The sequence below is a fragment of the Carlito syrichta genome, unplaced genomic scaffold (assembly GCF_000164805.1).
Source record: "Carlito syrichta isolate Samal-C Ts95f unplaced genomic scaffold, Tarsius_syrichta-2.0.1 Scaffold315847, whole genome shotgun sequence".
Taxonomy (NCBI): Eukaryota; Metazoa; Chordata; class Mammalia; order Primates; family Tarsiidae; genus Carlito; species Carlito syrichta.
In genome coordinates this window covers 692,050-712,419 of record NW_007259943.1, presented here as the reverse complement: position 1 = coordinate 712,419, position 20,370 = coordinate 692,050, and the positions used below count along the sequence as shown (strand labels likewise).

The 20,370-nt window shown below is 36.9% G+C and overlaps 1 protein-coding gene and 1 pseudogene across 1 annotated transcript in view; both read left to right on the top strand.

Moving 5' to 3' along the window:
• The window catches only part of IPO5 (importin 5), a 69,147-nt gene that overhangs the window by 28,077 nt on the left and 20,700 nt on the right, over positions 1-20,370 (top strand). The window contains exons 3-10 of the mRNA XM_008073448.2: positions 3,909-4,101; positions 6,360-6,462; positions 7,797-7,893; positions 8,097-8,201; positions 11,171-11,293; positions 11,381-11,501; positions 14,360-14,447; positions 17,494-17,600. Of these exons, the coding sequence (XP_008071639.2) occupies positions 3,909-4,101; positions 6,360-6,462; positions 7,797-7,893; positions 8,097-8,201; positions 11,171-11,293; positions 11,381-11,501; positions 14,360-14,447; positions 17,494-17,600 (937 nt within the window). The remainder of the gene's footprint in view (positions 1-3,908; positions 4,102-6,359; positions 6,463-7,796; positions 7,894-8,096; positions 8,202-11,170; positions 11,294-11,380; positions 11,502-14,359; positions 14,448-17,493; positions 17,601-20,370) is intronic.
• LOC103276024 lies at positions 253-657 on the top strand (annotated as a pseudogene).

The window sequence follows — 20,370 nt, the reverse complement described above, 5'->3', positions numbered from 1 at the left end:
GGCGATCCTTCCGCCTCAGCCTTCCAAGTAGCCGGAATTACAGGCATGCACTACCACGCCCGGCTGATTTTTTGATTTATTGTAGAGATGAGGTCTCGTTGCCCAGGCGGGTCTTGAACCCGCGGGCTCAGGTAATCCACTCACCTCAGCTTCCCAAAGGCACGGGATTACAGGCTGAGCCACTGAACCCGGCAGTTAATGGTTTTATAAATAATTAAGAATTGAGGCGCAGTTGTGCACTGGGAAGCCAAGATGTCGTTCCCCAATTATGTTCCGTTGCGCCTGGCTACTCTGCCCTCAACCCTCGACCCGGCCGAATATGACATACCTCCGGAAACCCAGAAGGCTCAAGCCAAGCCATTGGCCATAAGATCCTGGCTTAAAGGGGAGTACTTGCTTCAGTACAACGACCCTAACCACCAAGGGCTCATCAAAGATCCTGCCTTGCTTCGTTGGACCTATGCAAGATCAGCAAATATCCATCCCAATTTCAGACCCACTGCCAAGAACTCACTCCTAGGAGCTGTGTGTGGATTTGGGCCCCTTTTCTTCTGATATTATGTTTTCAAAACTGACAGGGAGAAGAAAGAAAAACTTATCCAAGAAGGGAAGTTGGATCGCACATTTACCATTTCATATTAAGTCTGGCAATAATGACTATATTCTTGCTTAAATAAATCTTCTATTAATCATTAGAAAAATAATAATTAAGAATTATTAAATTTAAGTGATTTTTGCAGCTGAAAATTGTTTTCTTGAAACAATTTACTCTAAAGGAAGAAGTTAATTTAGTGTTTTAGTGTGCTGTCTGTATTTTGAAAAGATACTTCTGCTGGGCTTGGTGGCTCAGCCTGTAATCCTGCGCCTTGGGAGGCTGAGGTAAGTGGATTGCCTGAACCCGCAGGTTCGAGACCCGCCTGGGCAACTTGGTGAGACCTCATCTCTACAATAAGTTTTTTTTTTAAAAAGTTAGCCGGGTATGGTAGGTCGCGCCTGTAGTTCCAGCTACTTGGAAGGCTGAGATGGAAGGATCGCCAGAGCCCAGCAGGTCGAGGATGCAGTGGCCGGGAGCGGCCACTGCACTCCAGTCTGGGCGACAGAGTGAGACTCCAACTGAAAAAAAAAAGAAAAGATACTTCTTGTCTTTAAGATGTATGCTTATAGCTGTATCTGGATGAAGTCTGTGTACTACAGATATGCTTAGGAAAAGAGGCATTTTTCTAGAATCTTTTTAAAATCATGATTTTTAGCTAATTACCTCATTACTATACCAAATTCAAATTTACTTGGATTTTAAGAATCTTTCTCCCTGTGGGAAAACACTTATTTCCTAGGGTTTTATAGTTCTGTGTTGCTCTCTTATGCATTTAGTAGCTAGTTTTTTTCCACCATCAAATAGAAATACCCTCATAAATACTGAGTGCCTATAAATATCAGTTTACTTTGGAAAAGATGTCAAAATACTTTAGTCCAGAAAACTTACTCCACCTGCAAAACATTGTATTTAGAATTTGTAGAGTAATAATTCTTTACTAACAGTCACACTGCATGTAAGATACTTGTATTAATACTTGATAGAAATAAAGTTGTACTAAAACTTTTGCAAAGTATTTCACCTGACTTCTTCCAGTCAGTTTAGACTGGCAATTTTATGTTCCCTTACGGCACTTAAAAAGCAGTATAAATGTGCCTCGGTTTTTTTAAAGATAACAAAAGGTGTTTCTTTGCCTTTATAATATATTCTTTTTCTATTACTTAAAATAGATATTAAATGTGGAGAAGAAGCATATATAAGGTAACTTCTATCACTAAAAATAGGTGACTATGTTAATTCTTGAAGATTAATACAAATTAGCTACTAAACAAATTTTAAAGCCAAGAATAATTTGGAAGTTACTGAATTTGATTTTTAAGAACCTATGTTAAAGCTTACTTAAATCTTAATTTGATTTAGGAATTAGATAATGGTGGTAACATAACCTTAGCATCTTGATTGTGACTTTATAGGTTTTGGTGTATGTATGAAAAGAATTGCACACAACTTTTAACAACTTTTCTTTTTTTTTTTTTTGAGTTGGAGTCTCACTCCATTGCCTAGACTGGAGTGCAGTGGCACGCTCACGGCCACCCCAGTGTCAACCTGCTGGGCTCGGGTGATCCTTCCTCCTCAGCCTTCCAAGTAGCCAGAACTATAGGCATGTGCTACCATGCCTGGCTAATTTTTTGATTTATTATAGAGATGAGGTCTCGACAAGTTGCCCAGGCTGTTCTCAAACCCGTGGGCTCAAGCAATCCCCTCACCTTGGCCTCCCAAAGTGCTGGGATTACAAACTTGAGCCACGGCACCCAGCTATAACAACTTTTATAAGAATTTTAACCAATTTGAATTCTTTCTAGAGCATATATTAGATATTGTTAAAAGTCTACCTACAATAAATTGTCCAAATTAAAGATTTCTCAATTAAAAATAATGGAGAAAAAATAACTAATTTTATTTGTTTAGCTTAACTTTTGTTTTTTGAGTTGGAGTCTCACCTTGTTTCCTAGGCTAGATTGCAGTGGCATGCTTACAGCCACTGCAGCGTCAACCTGCTGGCTCAGACAATCCTTCCACCTCAGCCTCCCAAGTAGCTGGAAGTACAGATGGGCGCTGTCATGCCTGGCTAATTTTTTGATTTATTTGTAGGGATGGGTCTTGCTAAGTTGCCCAGGCTGGTCTCGAACCCCTGTGCTCAGGCATTCCTCTCGCCTTGGCCTCCCAAAGTACTTGGGTTACATGCTTGAGCCACCACACCCAGCCAGCTTGACTTTTTGTTGGTCACAGTTCCAAAGTTATTATAGTGATAGTAAGTAGCAGCAGCCTGGAAAAAAGTGAGAGCAAGAAAGATTGGGTTCAGTATTCTCAATAGTTTATTGATTTGATTTGATAAAATATTAGAAAGACACTTGTCTCAACTTTTCTTTTGATAATTTCAAAGAATTTTATGCAGAAAATGCCAATCTTAAACATATTGTACAGATTTAAAAATAGAATCCAAGAGTATACACATTGAAATTGATTAGCACTTTTTAGTTTTTAGGAACTTCTATTACGTTTGCATGAAAGAAGCAAAGGTTGGATTTTATACATTTGAGCTAAGATACTAATGAAAAGGCAATTGTAACAAGATAGGCCAGGCTGGGAGCCTAAGGTTATGCAGGAAGGGCACTTGAATTCTAGAAAGAAAACTGATGGAAAGGTAGGAACAGGGTACTATAAGGTTTGCAGTTTATTTTAAGACTTGTTTTTCTCCTAAATAATTTATTAAAAATAGGACTTAAAGACAGGTTTGTTATTGCTTTTGTTTGTTTGTTGTTTTTTGAGTTGGAGTCTCACTCTGTCACCCAGACTGGAGTGCGGTAGCCGCTCCTGGCCACCGCAGCCTCAACCTGCTGGGCTCCAGCTATCCTTCCGCCTCAGACTTCCAAGTAGCTGGGCCTACAGGCGCGCGCTACCACACCCGGCTAATTTTTGGTTTATTGTAGAGATGAGGTCTCGCCAGGTTGCCCAGGCGGGTCTCGAACCCGCGGGCTCAGGCAATCCATTCACCTCAGCCTCCCAAGGCACAGGATTACAGGCTGAGCCACCGAGCCTGGCTGTTATTGCTAAGTTATGTGTTCCTATTAGAGTTCTAACGTGCTGAGGAGTTTTCCTCAACTATAAATAAAAATGTCTTTTTTTGTGGCACTTTATATAAAATAGACTGGTGTGATTAGAAAGTTTTATATATTTTGCATCAAACTAACAAAGCACTTTTGAAATATAAAAATAGAACAGTGGACAACATCAGTGGCTGAGTGGAGCTTGTTTTTTGAAAATATTTTCTGTAGTAAGACATTAAGTTATTAACAATGTTATCTATTTATAGGCTAGGCAAATGGCTGCCGTTCTCCTAAGACGTCTCTTGTCCTCTGCATTTGATGAAGTCTATCCAACACTTCCTTCTGATATTCAGGCTGCCATCAAGAATGAACTACTAATGATTATTCAGATGGAAACACAATCTAGCATGAGGAAAAAAATTTGTGATATTGCTGCAGAACTGGCCAGGAATTTAATAGGTATGTATGCGAGTACACTTATTATGTTGCAGGAAAAAATGAGTATATCCTTCCTTTTTTTTTAAATGAAATCTTTTAGAAGATCCTTGAGTTACCTGAGTATCATTTATTCTGTTCAAATGAGAACGATTGCGGATTCTACATTGAGAGCCAAAAATTACAGATGTTATGAAATCCAGTCATAGTACTTACATATATGGATATTCAAAACATCCATGTGGGAAAATATTTTGTAATTTGCTTGAAAATTGACAGTTACATTTCCTCCTTAATCTGAAATTTTAGAAGCACAGACTAACTGATGGTATAACCTACTTTGTATATTAAACTGCCAGTTGAACTAGAAGTCAGTGGACTCCAGGTGCTCTAGGCTGTTACATATGCGTGTTGAGAAGTATATATGTGTGCCATTATACTACTATACTATGTACATTATAAGATTCTCAAAAATATTTTTAAAGAGTGAGATAAAAGGAGAACATTTTTAAAAGTGCATTTTACTAGCCGGGCTCAGTGGCTCAGCCTGTAATCCCGTGCTTTGGGAGGCTGAGGTGAGTGGATTGCCTGAGCTCGTGGGTTTGGGACCCACCTGGGCAACTTGGCGAGACCTCATCTCTACAATAAATCAAAAAATTAGCCAAGCGTGGTAGCGGCCACTGCACCTCCAGTCTGGGTGACTGAGTGAGACTCCAACTCAAAAAAAAAAAAAAAAGTGCATTTTACTAAAGGTAAAAATCCTTTTTGCTCAACTGAGAGTATTAATAATGTAACTGAACATGCTTAATTTTTTTTTGACAGATGTATAGATTTGATTGTAAAGCCCGGTTCATTTAGATTACATTATTAGCTGAAGAGGCTATCTAATGAAGATAACGACTTCATGGGAGAATATTGTTGATTGAGCTTAGTATATTATGACACTAATTTTTACTGTACAAGTTTTTGTTCAGTTCACCCAGCAGAATATCAGTCCTTAGAAACTAATTGACAATGTATCAACTTTTTATATTTTAAATAAATGAGTTCCAAATCCTGGAACTCTGAGTTTTGTATATTTTTAAATAGCTTAAAAATTCTGTTTTCAAGTTTTAAGTTTGCAGATAGGAATTTTTATAGGTTATATCAGTTCTCATTCAAAATCACTTAATAATGGAAGCATTTCCAAAATCAAAGTGATGTGTCACAGATTTTTTTAAGCAGTTATTTTATTCTCCCTCAAAACATTATCTTTATATTGAAGGGACAGAGTAAGGATGTTTTGTTTCTTAATGTCAGCTAAGTAGTACACTTGTTATTTCACAAAAGTTCAAATTTTGGGAGACATTTAAAACTATAATTTGTCATTTCTAACAACTCTTAATTAAGGTCTTTGTAACAGTATACCCAGAGTCTCATAAGTGACACAAAAGATTTTTGTAGGTTCTGGTTTTATTACAAAGTGTCATTAAAAATCTCATTTTAAATTGTGTTAAATAGTAAACACATCATTAACATCCTGTAGCACTACAACATATGAGTACTCTCTCTGGGTTCTGGGATTTCCACTCTTGTCTTCTCCAGTTCAAAAGTAATTGTTGTTGTGGTTTCAAAACCTTGCTACCAAATCTGATATTAGCTTTTCGCAGTCTTTTTTCTTTTTTTTTTGAGTTGGGATCTCACTTTGACACCCAGCTGAAAGGCAGTGGCACGAGTGTGGCCACTGCAGTCTGGACCTGCTGGGTTCAGGTGATCCTTACACTCAGCCTTCCAAGTAGCTGGAACTACAGGTGGCTGATTTTTAGATTTATTATAGAGACAAGGTCTCGCCAAGTTGCCCAGGCTGGTGTCAAATCCCTGGGCTTAGGCAGTCGTCTTACCTCAGCCTCCCGAAGTGCTGAGATTACAGGTATGTGCCACTGTGACTGGCTAGCTTTGCCCACTCTTAAAACTCTTTAATAACAATAGTATATATAAAGGATTCAACCAGTCAAATATTTGTGCAGTTAAAAGTACTGCCTTCTCTCCAAAGTCTGTTCCTTAGAATTAACCACTGCTGATTGTGCTTATGTAACCCACATACATAGTTGTTTTCTTATAGGCTCAGGAAGTCATTTTTATGGTTAAAGGACTTAAGAATATAGAGCAAGTGACATTTTTTCACTACCAAGTATTTTGAATGAGGTTTATGAAATGAAAGGATTCATCCTTAAAATCTTGGAGTTTTGACTTACAGACTTTATACTTGGATTTTTTTTTTTTTTTTTTTTTTTTACTTTTAGATGAGGATGGCAACAACCAGTGGCCTGAAGGTTTGAAGTTCCTTTTTGATTCAGTCAGCTCTCAAAATATGGGACTGCGGGAAGCTGCTCTTCACATATTCTGGTACATATATTGACCTAAATGTAACTTTAGGAATGCCCAAGACAAATTTTAATTGATTGTTTTATCCAAATTTAACTGTTTAAGCTTGAAACAAATATAATTCCTTTAGATAAACTTTGTATTTGTGTTAGAAGCAAAATTGTAAAAAAAAAATTTATTTTCACATCGTGATCCCTTTTTGTATACAAAGGTTCTCTGCAGTTTTCTTTGTTTCTCTTTGTCTTTTATGATTCGGAGGTTTTTCTTGAGCAGCTCCTCTCCTTTACTTGGAGATCAACGCAGTGCCAAATGCAGCTTGTGGAAACCCACTCTGATACTGGGTGTCTTGAGGAAATGATGCCAGTGAATCCCCATGCAGTTTTCTGGGTCTTCTGTGACCAGGCTTTGTAATATTTTAACAAACTTTGGTATATTTAGAAACAAGTGATCTTAAGCTTAGAATTAAATGAATGTTTTTGCCCTACTGTGTTACATAGTTTTTACTCTATTTAAAATGTCGTTAAGGCAGACTCAGTGACTCATGCCTGTAATTCCAGTACTTTGAGTGGCCAAGGCAGGAGGATTGCTTGAGCCCAGGGGTTTAAGACCAGCCAGGGCTACATAACTAGACCATATGTCCACAAAAATTTTAAAAAGTAGCCAGGTGTGGTGATGCATGCCTGTAGTCCTAGCTACTTGAGAGGATGAGGCAGGAGGATCACTTGAACCCCAGAGTTTAAGGCTACAGCGAGCTGTGATAGGGTCTCTGCACTATATCATAGGCAACAGAGCAAGACCCTACCTCAAAAATAAGTAAAATGTGGTGAATATATTGCATTTATAACTTTTCCAGGTCATACACATTGAGATATTACATTATTTTCCACTTTAGTTGTCAAATGTATCTTACTAATTTCTGCTCTCCAGATTATAGAATTTAAGTAAAAGCATTTAGTTTATTTACTGACTTTAAAGTAGAGCCAAATTTAGATTATCTTCGTCACCAAGGCTAGAAGCTGATGGTCAAGATAACATAGTTTCTACAGTTATCAGTGGAAATCCGTGGTTGCTTTTATCCTAACCTGCTCTCTACATCAGTTTCTGGCTGACACAGTGGTAAGGATAAATCCTGGGGCTGGGAATTGGCTACTGAGTAGCCACCACTCCCAGCCTACACTCGTTCCATATGTTTTTTTCTATTCACTTAACCCAAAAAGCAGACTGCTTAGAGGATAGGTGATGACATTCAATCTAAGGATTAATGTGAATAATCCTTAAAGTGTGAGCTCAAATCTAGCTCACACTTTACTAAGATATAATGTAGCTTTTAAAGAGTGCTTTGGATTATTTTTTAGGAACTTTCCTGGAATTTTTGGGAACCAACAACAGCACTATTTAGATGTCATCAAACGGATGTTAGTTCAGTGTATGCAAGATCAGGAACATCCATCGGTAAATAATTTTAATTTCATTAATATTAACACTTTATTTATTCTAACTTGTAAAAGAAATCAGTATACTAGGAGATTGTTTTTACTTTTATACTTTAAAATATGAACACTAGTTTTACTGATAAAATTCATCTTGAGTAAGAAAACTTGAATTTTCAGTCATCAGATATTATTCATGTGTGACATTTTTAATTCTCTTTTTAGATTAGAACATTATCTGCTAGAGCTACTGCTGCATTTATCCTTGCAAATGAACATAATGTTGCTCTGTTCAAACACTTTTCGGACTTGCTACCCGGATTTTTACAGGTAAGAAAATAGTTTAGAATAAATCATAATTATATGTTATATTGACTCTTATTTCATTTTCATCAGAGTTCTTTAGTGTATTCATTCATTTATTAAGTGTTTATAGTCTATTATGCACTGGCACTAGATAAAACAGTGGCCAAGACTGGCAAATCTCTGTCTCCATTGAGTTTACACTTAACTGCTTTTGGAAGGCTTTTAGCCTCTTAAAATATTTGGAGTTACAGAATTTTTCTATAATGCAAATAGAATAAGCAATTATATGCTTATTATTGAATGTGTAGTCATGTAGGTTATTTCTGTTAAATCTACCAAATAATCTAAAATTTAATGCCCATTTTACATTAGGAGAAACTACTACGAACTACAGGGCTTGTGACAGATTGTATTATACAGTAAATAGTTTTTGTGTTAGTTCCTATGGAGAAATTAATGTTTTAAGGATACTTCTAATCAGAAAACGGAACAACATAGGACAAGTTAGAACAGTAATTCTCAACCTTGTCTGACTCCAAGCCACCTTTTTATGATATTTTGTAATTTCTTATATATATATTATCCTGAAATGACACAGATAAGTAATATAACTCATATATATGCACAATGTTTAAAAATATTATATATGACCCTAATTAAATACAAAGAAGAAATAAAAAGAAACTAATGTATAATAAAATGGCGTGCTTTCCCACATATAAATGCTAGGCATGACTACACTAAAAGACATGGTAGACCGGGTGATTTCTGAGTGGTCTGTACTGTACAGATACAATAGCTAGAACTGGGCTGATTACAGATGTGTCATTGGCAAGTCAAACACTACAATTACTATTACTATTAGTGATAACATTTCCCAAAATGGTAAAGTTCTGGGCAAGACAGAGTACAGATTGAGTGTTTGAAATGCTCAGGAGTAGAAATGTCCCCAATTTCAGATGTTTTCAGATTTTAGAATACTGTATTTGCATTGTACTTGGCAGTTAAGTATCTCAAATTAGAAAATCCAGAATCCTTCACTGAGCATTTCATTGAGCTTCAGGTCTGTATTTTAAAAGTTTAGAATTTTGGAGCATTTTAGATTTTTGGATTTGGTATGCTCAACCTGTACATGTCCATTCTTGATTTATAGAGTGGTTACGTTGGGGCTGGGGGAGAATAAGGGTACATTCAAACTAGGCAAAAACAATTTGTGAATTAGGTTCAGGTCATTATAGAGAGGTTTTCATTTTTATGAGCATCTGGCATTTGTGATCATGTGATATGCATAATGAGAAGATCGTGTTCGTCCCTTGTGAGTATTGTGTCACAGGTGGAGGAACATTTGGTGTCACTAGCCTTTGTCCATCCTACATCATGTGACAATCAAGAAATATCTCCTATGAGAGCCAGGCATGGTGACTCACACCTATAATCCCAACACTTTGGGAGGCCAAGGCAGAAGGATCACTTGAGGCCAAGAGTTTGAGACTAGCTGGGCACAGTGGCTCCTGCCTGTAATCCCAGCACTTTGGGAGGCAGAAGTGAGAGGATTTCCAATGCCCAGGGGTTTGAGTCCAGCCTGGTCAACTTTGCAAGAGCTCATCTCTTCAATAAATCAAGAAAAATTAGCCAGACATGGTGGCACACACCAGCAGTGTGAGACTCCGACTCAAAGAAAAAATACAGTTTGAGACCAGCCTGGGCCTTATAAAAGACCCTGTCTGTACAAAAACTTATGGTGGCATGCTTGGCCCAGATGCTCGGGAGCCTAAGGCAGGAGGATTGCTTGAGCCAAGGCTTCAAGGTTACAGTGAGCTATGGTCATACCACTGCCCTCCAGCCTAGGCAACTGAGTGAGCCCTTTTCTTTAAAAAAAAAAGGAATATCTCCTAGGAGAAAATAGCATTCTCTTAAGAACCACTGAGTTAGAGAGGACTTAGAGGAGCTAAAGTAGAAGATTTCCATATGAGCCATATGATAAAAAGTTATTGACAGGAGTTAGTGAAACTTTTCTCTCCATGATATCACTAACTTATCAAAAGATAGGTTTTTTTTTGTTATTTGGGTTTTTTTTGGGTTGGAGTCTCACTATTGCACAGGCTGGAGTACTGTGGCATGCTCACAGCCACCACACCCTCGGCTTGCTGGGCTCAGGCAATCCTTCCACCTCAGCCTTCCAGCTAACTGGAACTACAGGCGGGAGCCACCAAGCCCGGCTAATTTTTTGATTTATTGTGGAGATGAGGACTCACCATGTTGCCCAGTCTGGTCTTGAACCCCGGGGCTCAGACAGTCCTCTCGCCTCTGCCTCCCAAAGTACAGGATTACAGGTGTGAGCCACTGCACATGGCCTCAAAAGATAGTTGAGGTCAGTATCAAAACATTAACTATAGCATGCTATTGCTTTAATAGTTTACTGTGTAAAATTTTGAGTTACTCACTGTTAAAATATAATTCCAGAGATTTTTTTTTTCCTAGCTTTAGAAAATGTTTGCCAGAACTTCTAGGAGTTGTTACTCTAAAATAGATAATGGTAGACACAAAATACGAATGTAAATAATAATAGTGACCAAATTGAGAATGAAAGAGAAATGAAATGGATAATATTGGACACTTTAAATGTATCATAGGTTCTAGTATTTACTTCTGTGCATGATATAGAAAGGACAGAGAAAAGGGATTCCTTCTGGCTATAAACATAATTCCTTGGCAGCCTTTAGTTTTATTGTAGTGATTATTGTAGTTTTACTCATTTTAATTTTGATTTAGATTTAAAATTATTTTGTATGTTTCTTATTAACATCCATCGATAAGAAAGTGTACTTGTGCCTGTAGGTAAAACTTTGGCATAATATATATTGCTAAATTATTTCGTGATAAATTTGTAAGTAATATTTTTCTGTTGTCAGCCTCTTAGGAATATTCTGGCCAATGAGGCATCATAAAGTGAGTCTTAAACATGGACGTATTTTTCTGTTTTATATTTTTAGGCTGTAAATGATTCGTGCTATCAGAATGACGATTCTGTTCTAAAATCCCTTGTTGAGATTGCAGATACTGTTCCAAAGTATTTGCGTCCTCACTTGGAAGCAACTCTACAACTAAGTCTAAAGGTAAGTTAAATATCAGTAAAGTTCTGTTTATTACTTACAAGGACTAATCTGAGCTATTACATATATACAAATTTGCCTTCTTTGTAGTTGTGTGGTGACACTAGCCTCAATAATATGCAGCGCCAACTTGCCCTTGAAGTGATTGTGACCCTCTCTGAGACTGCAGCTGCTATGTTAAGAAAACACACCAATATTGTTGCACAGACTAGTAAGTCGAAGGTTTTCAAATAGTTTATGTGTAATGTGACAAAATTTTTGAACAAATTTGCTGAAGTTTGTGTAGTTTTTCAGATTTGTTGACAATGTGTAATGGTTATCCTTTCAGAATCATGTGAATCTGGGGAAATGAATATTCATATATGCATATATATACATACATGTGCACACTCACATACATACATACATACATACATACATGGATCCAATGTTGTAGCTATGCTTTTAAGACTCTGCAGACACCCTGAAACCTGGTTTTATAAGGTTTTTGTATTGGATTGTGACAGACGCTGAATATCATTTGTATGTTAAATACTAAGCAGAGTTAATAGAGTAAAAAATAATTCAGAGAGAATTTATAAACATCTGAAACTAAAAACAGATATAACTGTGGTACTTACCAGTGAGCATAGGATTAGAACACAGATCTAACACCCTGTTCAGGTCTCTGTTCACTATGTATATATTTTTTTTTCTCTTTTGAGTTAGAGTCTCACTCTGTCACCCAAACTGGAGTGCAGTGGCCGCTCCCGGCCACCGCAACCTCGACCTGCTGGGCTCCGGCCATCCTTCTACCTCAGCCTTCCAAGTAGCTGGAACTACAGGCGCGAGCTACCACGCCCGGCTAATTTTTTGATTTATTGTACAGATGAGATCTCACCAAGTTGCCCAGGTGGGTCTCCAACCCGCGGGCTCAGGCAATTCACTCACCTCAGCCTCCCAAGGCGCAGGATTACAGGCTGAGCCACCGAGCCCAGCTTCTGTTCACTATGTTATGTTGCTTTGTTTTTATTGACCCTCTTTGCAGGAGAAACTTAAATGACTGTTGTGCTATGGAAATACTACTCTAAAGTTTTATTGTACTAGGAGAAGGAGTTGTGAACTAATGATTATTTTCTTTATTAGCTAAAGAACATTTAAACATGTGATTTAGAAAGTAAATACATCACTAGCCTTACTTTGTACTGGCACCCACCTTTTATTTATCTTATGCTGTGGTTGGAATTTTAGAAACTTTCCCATTAAAACCAGGGACAAGAAAAGTATCTATCCCTGTTTCTGTTGTGCTGACCTTCCAGACAATGCATTAAGAGATAAAAAGTAAGAATTGGAGCCGGGCTCAGTGGCTCAGCCTGTAATCCCGCGCCTTTGGGAGGCTGAGGTGAGTGGATTGCCTGAGCCCGTGGGTTCGAGACCCACCTGGGCAGCGAGACCTCATCTCTACAATAAATCAAAAGATCAGCCAGGCGTGGTAGTGCGTGCCTGTAGTTCCGGCTACTCGGAAGACGGAGACGGAAGGATCGCCAGAGCCCAGCAGGTCGAGGCTGCGGTGGCCGGGAGCAGCCACTGCACTCCAGTCTGAGCGACAGAATGAGACTCCAACTCAAAAAAAAAAAAAAAAAAAGTAAGAATTGGAAACAAAAATATTGCTTATGTATAGGCTGTGTGACTATTGCCTACAAAAAAGAGAAATCACTCAACAAACTCTTAGAGCTGATCAAAGGGTTTAGCAAGGTTTCAGACATGAGGACATAAAAAATGATCATGTTCTTATATACATAATTATCACTTAAAAAATTTACAAGGAAAGAAAATATCTTGTAACAACAGGCATGACTTGTAATTTCTGGGAATAAATTAAGAAATGTATAAGACCTTTATGGAGAAAGCTGAGTAACATTGAAAGACAAATAGAAGAACTAAATTAACTATATTAATCAAATTAGTCTATAAATTCAGTATCATTTTAGTCAAAGTCTCAATAGAGTCATGATAGAATTAATCCTAAAATTCTTGTGCAAGAACAAAGAACCTGGAGTAGCCAAGACAATTTTAACAAAGTTAGTATCTTGCCCCATCAGCTTTGTGAGTTTAGAATTTGTTGATGGTGTGGGTGTAGACAATGAATCAGATGGAAAAGGGAGTGTCTAGGAGCAGATCCCCTCACATGGAAACATAGCTGACTTAAAAGTTAATCCATCAAAGGTTGTTGAGACAACTGGTTGTTTCTATGGGAAAAAAATGTATCCCAATACCAGATAGCTTATAAAAATTTCAGGTGGATTAAAGACCTAAAAGACCTGCATTTTACAAATAAAGAATACTAGAGAGGAATTTTTACAAAATTTCGAGTCACAAACCATATAGATGGCAAACATTGCTAAATCTGCAAATACTAAAAGTTTTTTGACCAACCAAGTGCACCATAAGTGAAATTAAAAAGTAAGCCACAAACTGGGAGAAAATAAGTACAGTGCACATAATCACAAAGTTGTGTTATCTAGAAAATAGACAAAGTGTAAGAATAAGAAATTCACAAAAGAGGAATCTGAAATAGCTAATGAACCCTGCTGAGTCTCAGTGAAAACAAGTGTAATTGTGGAATACAAATTGTTGGAAAGTAACTAAAATGAAATCCATATATGTTGTGAAAACAAATTGCCAAAGGTACATGCATTATGATGGCATTTATGATATAAAAAATAAAATCTTGAGGTAGTACTGTAATATTGTATGTAGATAGAAAATCTTGAATTCAAGTGTGAAAACAGTTTGGGAATGAGAAACACTCATTTTGTGATGGTGCTTACCTCTGGTGAGGGAGGGAAGGAATGTAGGACTTTCCAGAAAGTTTATAGGAGGGTTTGACTTTTAATAGAAAAGATATTGAAAGCAAATATGACAGCAGGGCAAAATGTAACAAACCAGATTTGGGGACACAGGCAAATGATTGTTTTGTCTCACTCTCTAAGAGGCAGAGTACATTTTTAAAATCTTGTTTATAAATAGTGATATGAACAAAATAATAAAGCTGCAGTCTTCAGGTAATGTAACAATTGTTCACTTTAGTTCCTCAGATGTTAGCAATGATGGTTGATCTGGAAGAGGATGAGGACTGGGCAAATGCTGATGAAATTGAAGATGATGATTTTGACAGGTAATCACACATGGAAGGTGTCCAGGGCGGCAGTGAGCACTAGGTTTACAAAGCCATAGTATATGTCTTCACCACTGCACTCGGTAATTCAAAGGCAAACTTGCAAGTTTGGAGTATGGGGCACTTTATCTTTTTGTTGTGTTGAATGAACGTTTATAAAACGTACTTTATTTTAATTGTAAATAGATAATATGTAAAACTTTTATAATCCGGAAAGGAAAGATACAACAAGGAAGTTTATCTTTTTAAAAAAACTCACGACGTGAAATATAGAAAGTAAAGTATAGCTGTCTTTTTTATTGTCTTACTCTAAATTTTTTCAAGTTTTTTAAAGTTTGATTATCTTTAAAAATATGTATAAAGAACCTTTATTGTGGTAAATGCTTCTGTATGTATAGACCTCACTTAGAATAGTTTTTTCAACAAAAATTCCCTAATATACCATATTTTCCCAGGATAATGCAATTTAACTTTAGGATAGAGGGGATGCCATGGTAACAGGATTTATACACTGGGTGGTAGTAATGCTGGAATGACTATTGTACTTACTTATTTTGACTTAGGAGGTCCCCGTGTCCTGGAAGGTCAGCCAAAATCTACACCTTTGCCCCTTACATGTACATTAAACATAGCATTTGAGAGCTCTGTTGTTTTCACTGACTTTCAGTAATCCCAAAAGTGTATTATAGATGCAGAAATGAGTAGGGATGATTGAGTGATTTGTATTAGATTACAAAATTAGTTAGTGGATTGGGGTTAATCTTTTATTACCAGTGTATTTATTATACTACCACCTTTTCTTTTTTTTCCTTTTTTTTTTTGGAGTCGGAGTCTCACTGTCACCCAGGCTGGAGTGCAGTGGCAGGCTCACAGCCAGCGCACCCTCAACCTGCTGGGCTCAGGTGATACTTCCTCCTCAGCCTCCCTAGTAGTTGGAACTACAGGTGTGTGCCACCATGCCTGGCTAACTTTTTGATTTATTGTAGAGACAAGGTCTTGCCACGTTGCCCAGGCTGGTCTGAAACCCCTGAGCTCAGGCAGTCCTCTCACCTCAACCTCCCACAGTGCTGGGATTACAGGTGTGAGCAACCACGCCCAACACTACCACCTTTTCTTTAAAAGAGCTAGAGTTATTCCCCTTAAAGACTGGTAGTCAGTATAAAGTACTAGGTTAACAAATATAAAGATTAGATATTTGGCTTATAGAATATATGATACATTTTTGAGATTTAATCTCATTATTTTAAATGACTGATTTCTGACTTCCGTACTGTTTTGAAGTATATGAAAGTAATCCTTCACTGAAATTCACCTGATACTGCTGAAGAGAAGACTAGGGCTAGGTCATATTTCCTTTCTCTGATTACTGTAATGTGCTACTACCTATCCCTTAATTTGTCCTGGAAATGGCACTTAAATTTATATAGTTTAAGAAACTCTGGACTAGATAAATAAGATTTTTCTTACCTGTGAATAAACAGGGCATAACTATATTTTCAGGATGAGATTTTAAGTCTAAAAACCTGATCTAACAATCTTTTATGGCTTTGTATTTTTTATAGTATTGTCCTCACAGAGCAGTTAAAGATTATTTATGCACATGACAAACTCTACTAATCTTGCAGTTCCAAGCCAGAATAAATGTGCACATGCTTTTACAATCAGATGTTTTCAGTTTTTGGTGAAAACACCTCCACATAGTTTTTGGCAATGCTGTTTGTTTGCACACCTTTTGAGGTGCATAGACGCCCAGTGAGAAGGGAAAATCGTATACATTCTCAGCACCCTTTTCAGTTTTCTGTGTTCTGTTTATAAGTTTAAAGGATATATTCCTAGGAAATAAAATATACAAGGTCCTATTCATCAGCATTCTGCTGTGAAACCCTGTGTCTTGAAAGTATCAGAAAGTTTTTGGTTTTTTCTGAGACAGAGTCTCACTATCACCCAGGCTGGAATGCAGTGGCATGCTCACAGCTACCTCAGCCTCCACCCGCTGGGCTTGGGATCTTTCCGCCTCAGCCCTCCAAGTAGTTGGAACTATAGGCATGCGCCACCATGCTCGGTTAATTTTTTTGTTGTGAAGACAAGGTCTCACCATGTTGTCCGGGCTGATCTTGAACTCTGGGTTCAGGCAGTCCTCTCATATCAGCCTCCCAAAGTGCTGGGATTATAGGCGTGAGCCACTATGCCTGACTTGAAAAGCTATTTCTTAAGAATAGTTATCAGCCAGTGAGGTGAGGATGAGGCGTTTTTGAAAAATAAGATTCAGACACAAAACTTTTTAAACTATGGTGGATCGTGTTAACAATTTTTATTTGACCAGGCACCATGGCTCAAACCTGTAATCCCAGCACTTAGGGAGGCAGAGTTGAGATGATTGCCTGAGCCCATGGATTCAAGGCTAGCCTGGGCTTCTTGGAGAGTCTTCATCTCTATAATAAATCAAAAAATTAGCTAGGCATGATAGCACACACCTGTAGTTCTGGCTACTTGGAAGGCTGAGGCAGAAGGATTGCCTGAACCTGGGCGACGGAGTGAGACTCCAACTAAAAAAAAATTTTATTTACCTCTTTTTTGATTACTGTAGGATTTTTACCTCACAGCTTTAATACTACATTTAAAGATTGCTTGAATTCTTTCTTAAACCTACTTTTTTTTTTTGGAATTGAAGTCTCACTCTGTCGCCCAGGCTGGGGTGCAGTGGCACGCTCATGGCCACTGCAGCCTCAACCTGCTGGGCTCAGGCGATCCTTCCGCTTCAGCCTTCCAAGTAGCTGGAACTACTGGCATGCGCCACCACACCCAGCTAATTTTTTGATTTATTGTAGGGACAGGATCTCATCAAGTTGCGTAGTTTGGTCTGGAACCCCTAGGCTCAGGCAGTCCTCTCACTTCAGCCTCCCAAAATGCTGGGATTATAGGCATGAGCCACTGTACCTGGCCTAATCCTACTTTAATAACCATGGTTTAGAAATATGTCTGTACAGTATACTGTTTCTTACGTATTTCGAATATGTTGAATACATTATTTTGTTTGTGTGTTCAGCAATGCAGTTGCTGGTGAGAGTGCTTTAGACCGAATGGCTTGTGGACTTGGTGGAAAGCTGGTTCTGCCGATGATCAAGGAACATATTATGCAAATGCTTCAGAATCGTAAGCTTTGTCCTTCAAATGCTAGAATAGTGAAATGTGGCTTTCTAAATCTTAAACTATATTATATGTTTAGACTGTGCTAAAAATTGATCTTTGCTTTTTTATAATCTATAGTTAATGTAATTCTTACATTTTACTGATAAAATTCTATTTAGTCATCTTAAGAACCATTCAGTCTTATGCTAAAGAATGTTGTCATCACTACTGATAATATTAAGAAATCTTTGGCCACACAGAATTGGCTTTAATATAGGACAAAATTAGAAATTCTAAAGAAAGTGTATAGATTTATTCCCTAGACAGAAATATTTATATCTGAATATGGTATTATTATTTATTTGTACACTTTTAGCATGTTATATTCATATAGTCTTTCTTAAATTCTATCTAGTTGTTATTAAAAGAGAAGGCACATCTGTATTTTTACTAATATTTCCTTAACAAATATTTGGTCAGTTGTCAGCTTTTGTTCCTATAGTTTATATCAGTACCAAAATTTATTGTTGTATATGTTTTATCTTTTTAACAATAAAGTTCAAAAATTAAAGTACAGAGTTAATATAAATTATAAGTCCTTTAATTCATATTTACATTAACACTGTTAACAATTCTCTGAGACTTTTCTCTGACATCATTTATGTATATGAGCTGGTCTTTGAATGTGATTATACCATATGGACACCATACTTGCTAAACTTCTCCACAGCTCTTTGTCATATCACCACACAACAACCTGCCTCGTGTTTTTAACAACCAAACAGCATTCCACAATCCCCATTAAATGCTAATCGTTTTTGTTGGTTATACATAATGCAAACACTCTTACAGAAATTCTGTTTTTTATGAATTTATCTATAGAATAGATAACAAGGGAGATACAAGGGTCAAACCATTGATAAGTTGTATTGATAAAATGGAATAACACAACACCAGGTTCAAATGAAAGTGAATTATGGAGAACCCTAGCCATTATCCCTTTTTTTAAAATGGTGTGATTTTTTTTTTTTTTTTTTTTTAACATCTGAGTCTCGAATAGTAGTTTTCCCTTTTTCTCCCCTTAAACTTTTTTGAGGGTCTTTGTCTAAAGGGGACAGACACAGCATCACAGAATGTTTCACCTACAAGAGCTGCTAGAAAGAATAAATCTAGCTTTTCCATTTTTAAGATGAGGAAAGTGAAATCCAGAGACATTGAAAGATGACACAGGGTCAGCCAGCTATCCAGGTTTCTCAGTCAATTCGCACTGCTCTTAAAATAAATTTGTTGTGACTGTGGTTGTGATTTGAAGTTAAAAATTTGACTGCTACACTCTGCGTGTGAAAGGCTTTTAAAATATGGCAATGAACTCTTAATAAAGAATTGTTTGTTGCTAAATGTTTGATTTTCAGTAAGTCTCTTGTGCCTTCCTCTGCAAAGTAAGAAAATGATACTTGCCCTGTACTCAGACTGGGAATTAGGATCCAAAGGTGTATCAAATATATGTGAAAGACACTTAACAATGGTAATGTTATAGAATTCCTAGTTTGCAAATAAATAGTAATAGTTTTAACTAGTAATATCATTGGGGAAATCATTTGAATGATAGTTTTTGCCTAAAACATTCTCTAGTTTTGCCCCACTGAGTATAACCTTTTACTCTAAGAAACCTAATATACGTTCCCAGTCTATTTTTAAAAATAGTTTTATTATTTTTGCTTTGAATAATAAAAAGTATTATTTATTTTTTTAAAAATAAATCTAAATTCAAGGACAAAATTCAAAGGACAACTATTCCTATATTCCCCCTACCCTTACCATCACATTATGCTGGACCTGCTGCCAAGAACTCTGCACACTGGGACTCTATGAGGCATGTCTTTTTTTCTCTCCAAACCAAATGTGGACATCTTTCTTTATCGATATGTGTATATTGCGTTTCTTCTTTAAGTCATTAAGTCCAATATGCAATTTTAGTATCAAATATTGGTAATACTGGTTTCCTAGGAATATTCCAAAGTTGAGAAATTGTGGCTTAATAGTAGGTCGAGTAATAAAACCAATTATAAACATATAGTATAGTATGTTATTATAAATAATAATGAAGTTTTTGGCCATACATTGAGGCTCATGCCAGTGATTCCAGCACTTTGGGAGGCCAGAATGAGAGGATCACTTCAGGCCAGGAGTTCAAGGCCAGCCTGGGCTACATAGTGACCTGTCTCTACAATAATAATAATAAAGTTTTAATACTTGACAGCAATATTAGGAATTATTCAGAAATTCTTTATTATAGAATTTGTTACTTTACATGGGTGTTTGGCTCTCCAAAGTAAAAATTAAGTGTGATTCAATTTTAGGATTTTTCTATAACTTAGTTCCTTATGCCAGCAGTTCTCAAACTTCCTGGTCTCAGGTCTTCTTTATACTTGTAAAGGTTATTGGGGATCCCATAGTTCTTTATGTGGGTGGTTATGTCAATGCGTATTATAATAGAAATTAAAACAAAGATTTGTAAGTAACAAAAATAAACACATTAGCAGAATATCATTTTTATGGATTATTTAATTTTCTAAAAGCTAGTAAAAATGACATTTTTGCATTTTTATAATATAGACAGCTAAATTCTTATATCTACTTCTGCACTCAGTCTCGGGATTTTACACATGTTGTAATCTCTGGGATACTTTGTTTTATCCTCAAAATGAGAGTGATAGAATATTTTATTTACTAACTGAGCAGTGTCATTCTTATGCAGGCTGGAGTGTAGTGGACAATCATAGCTCACTGCAGC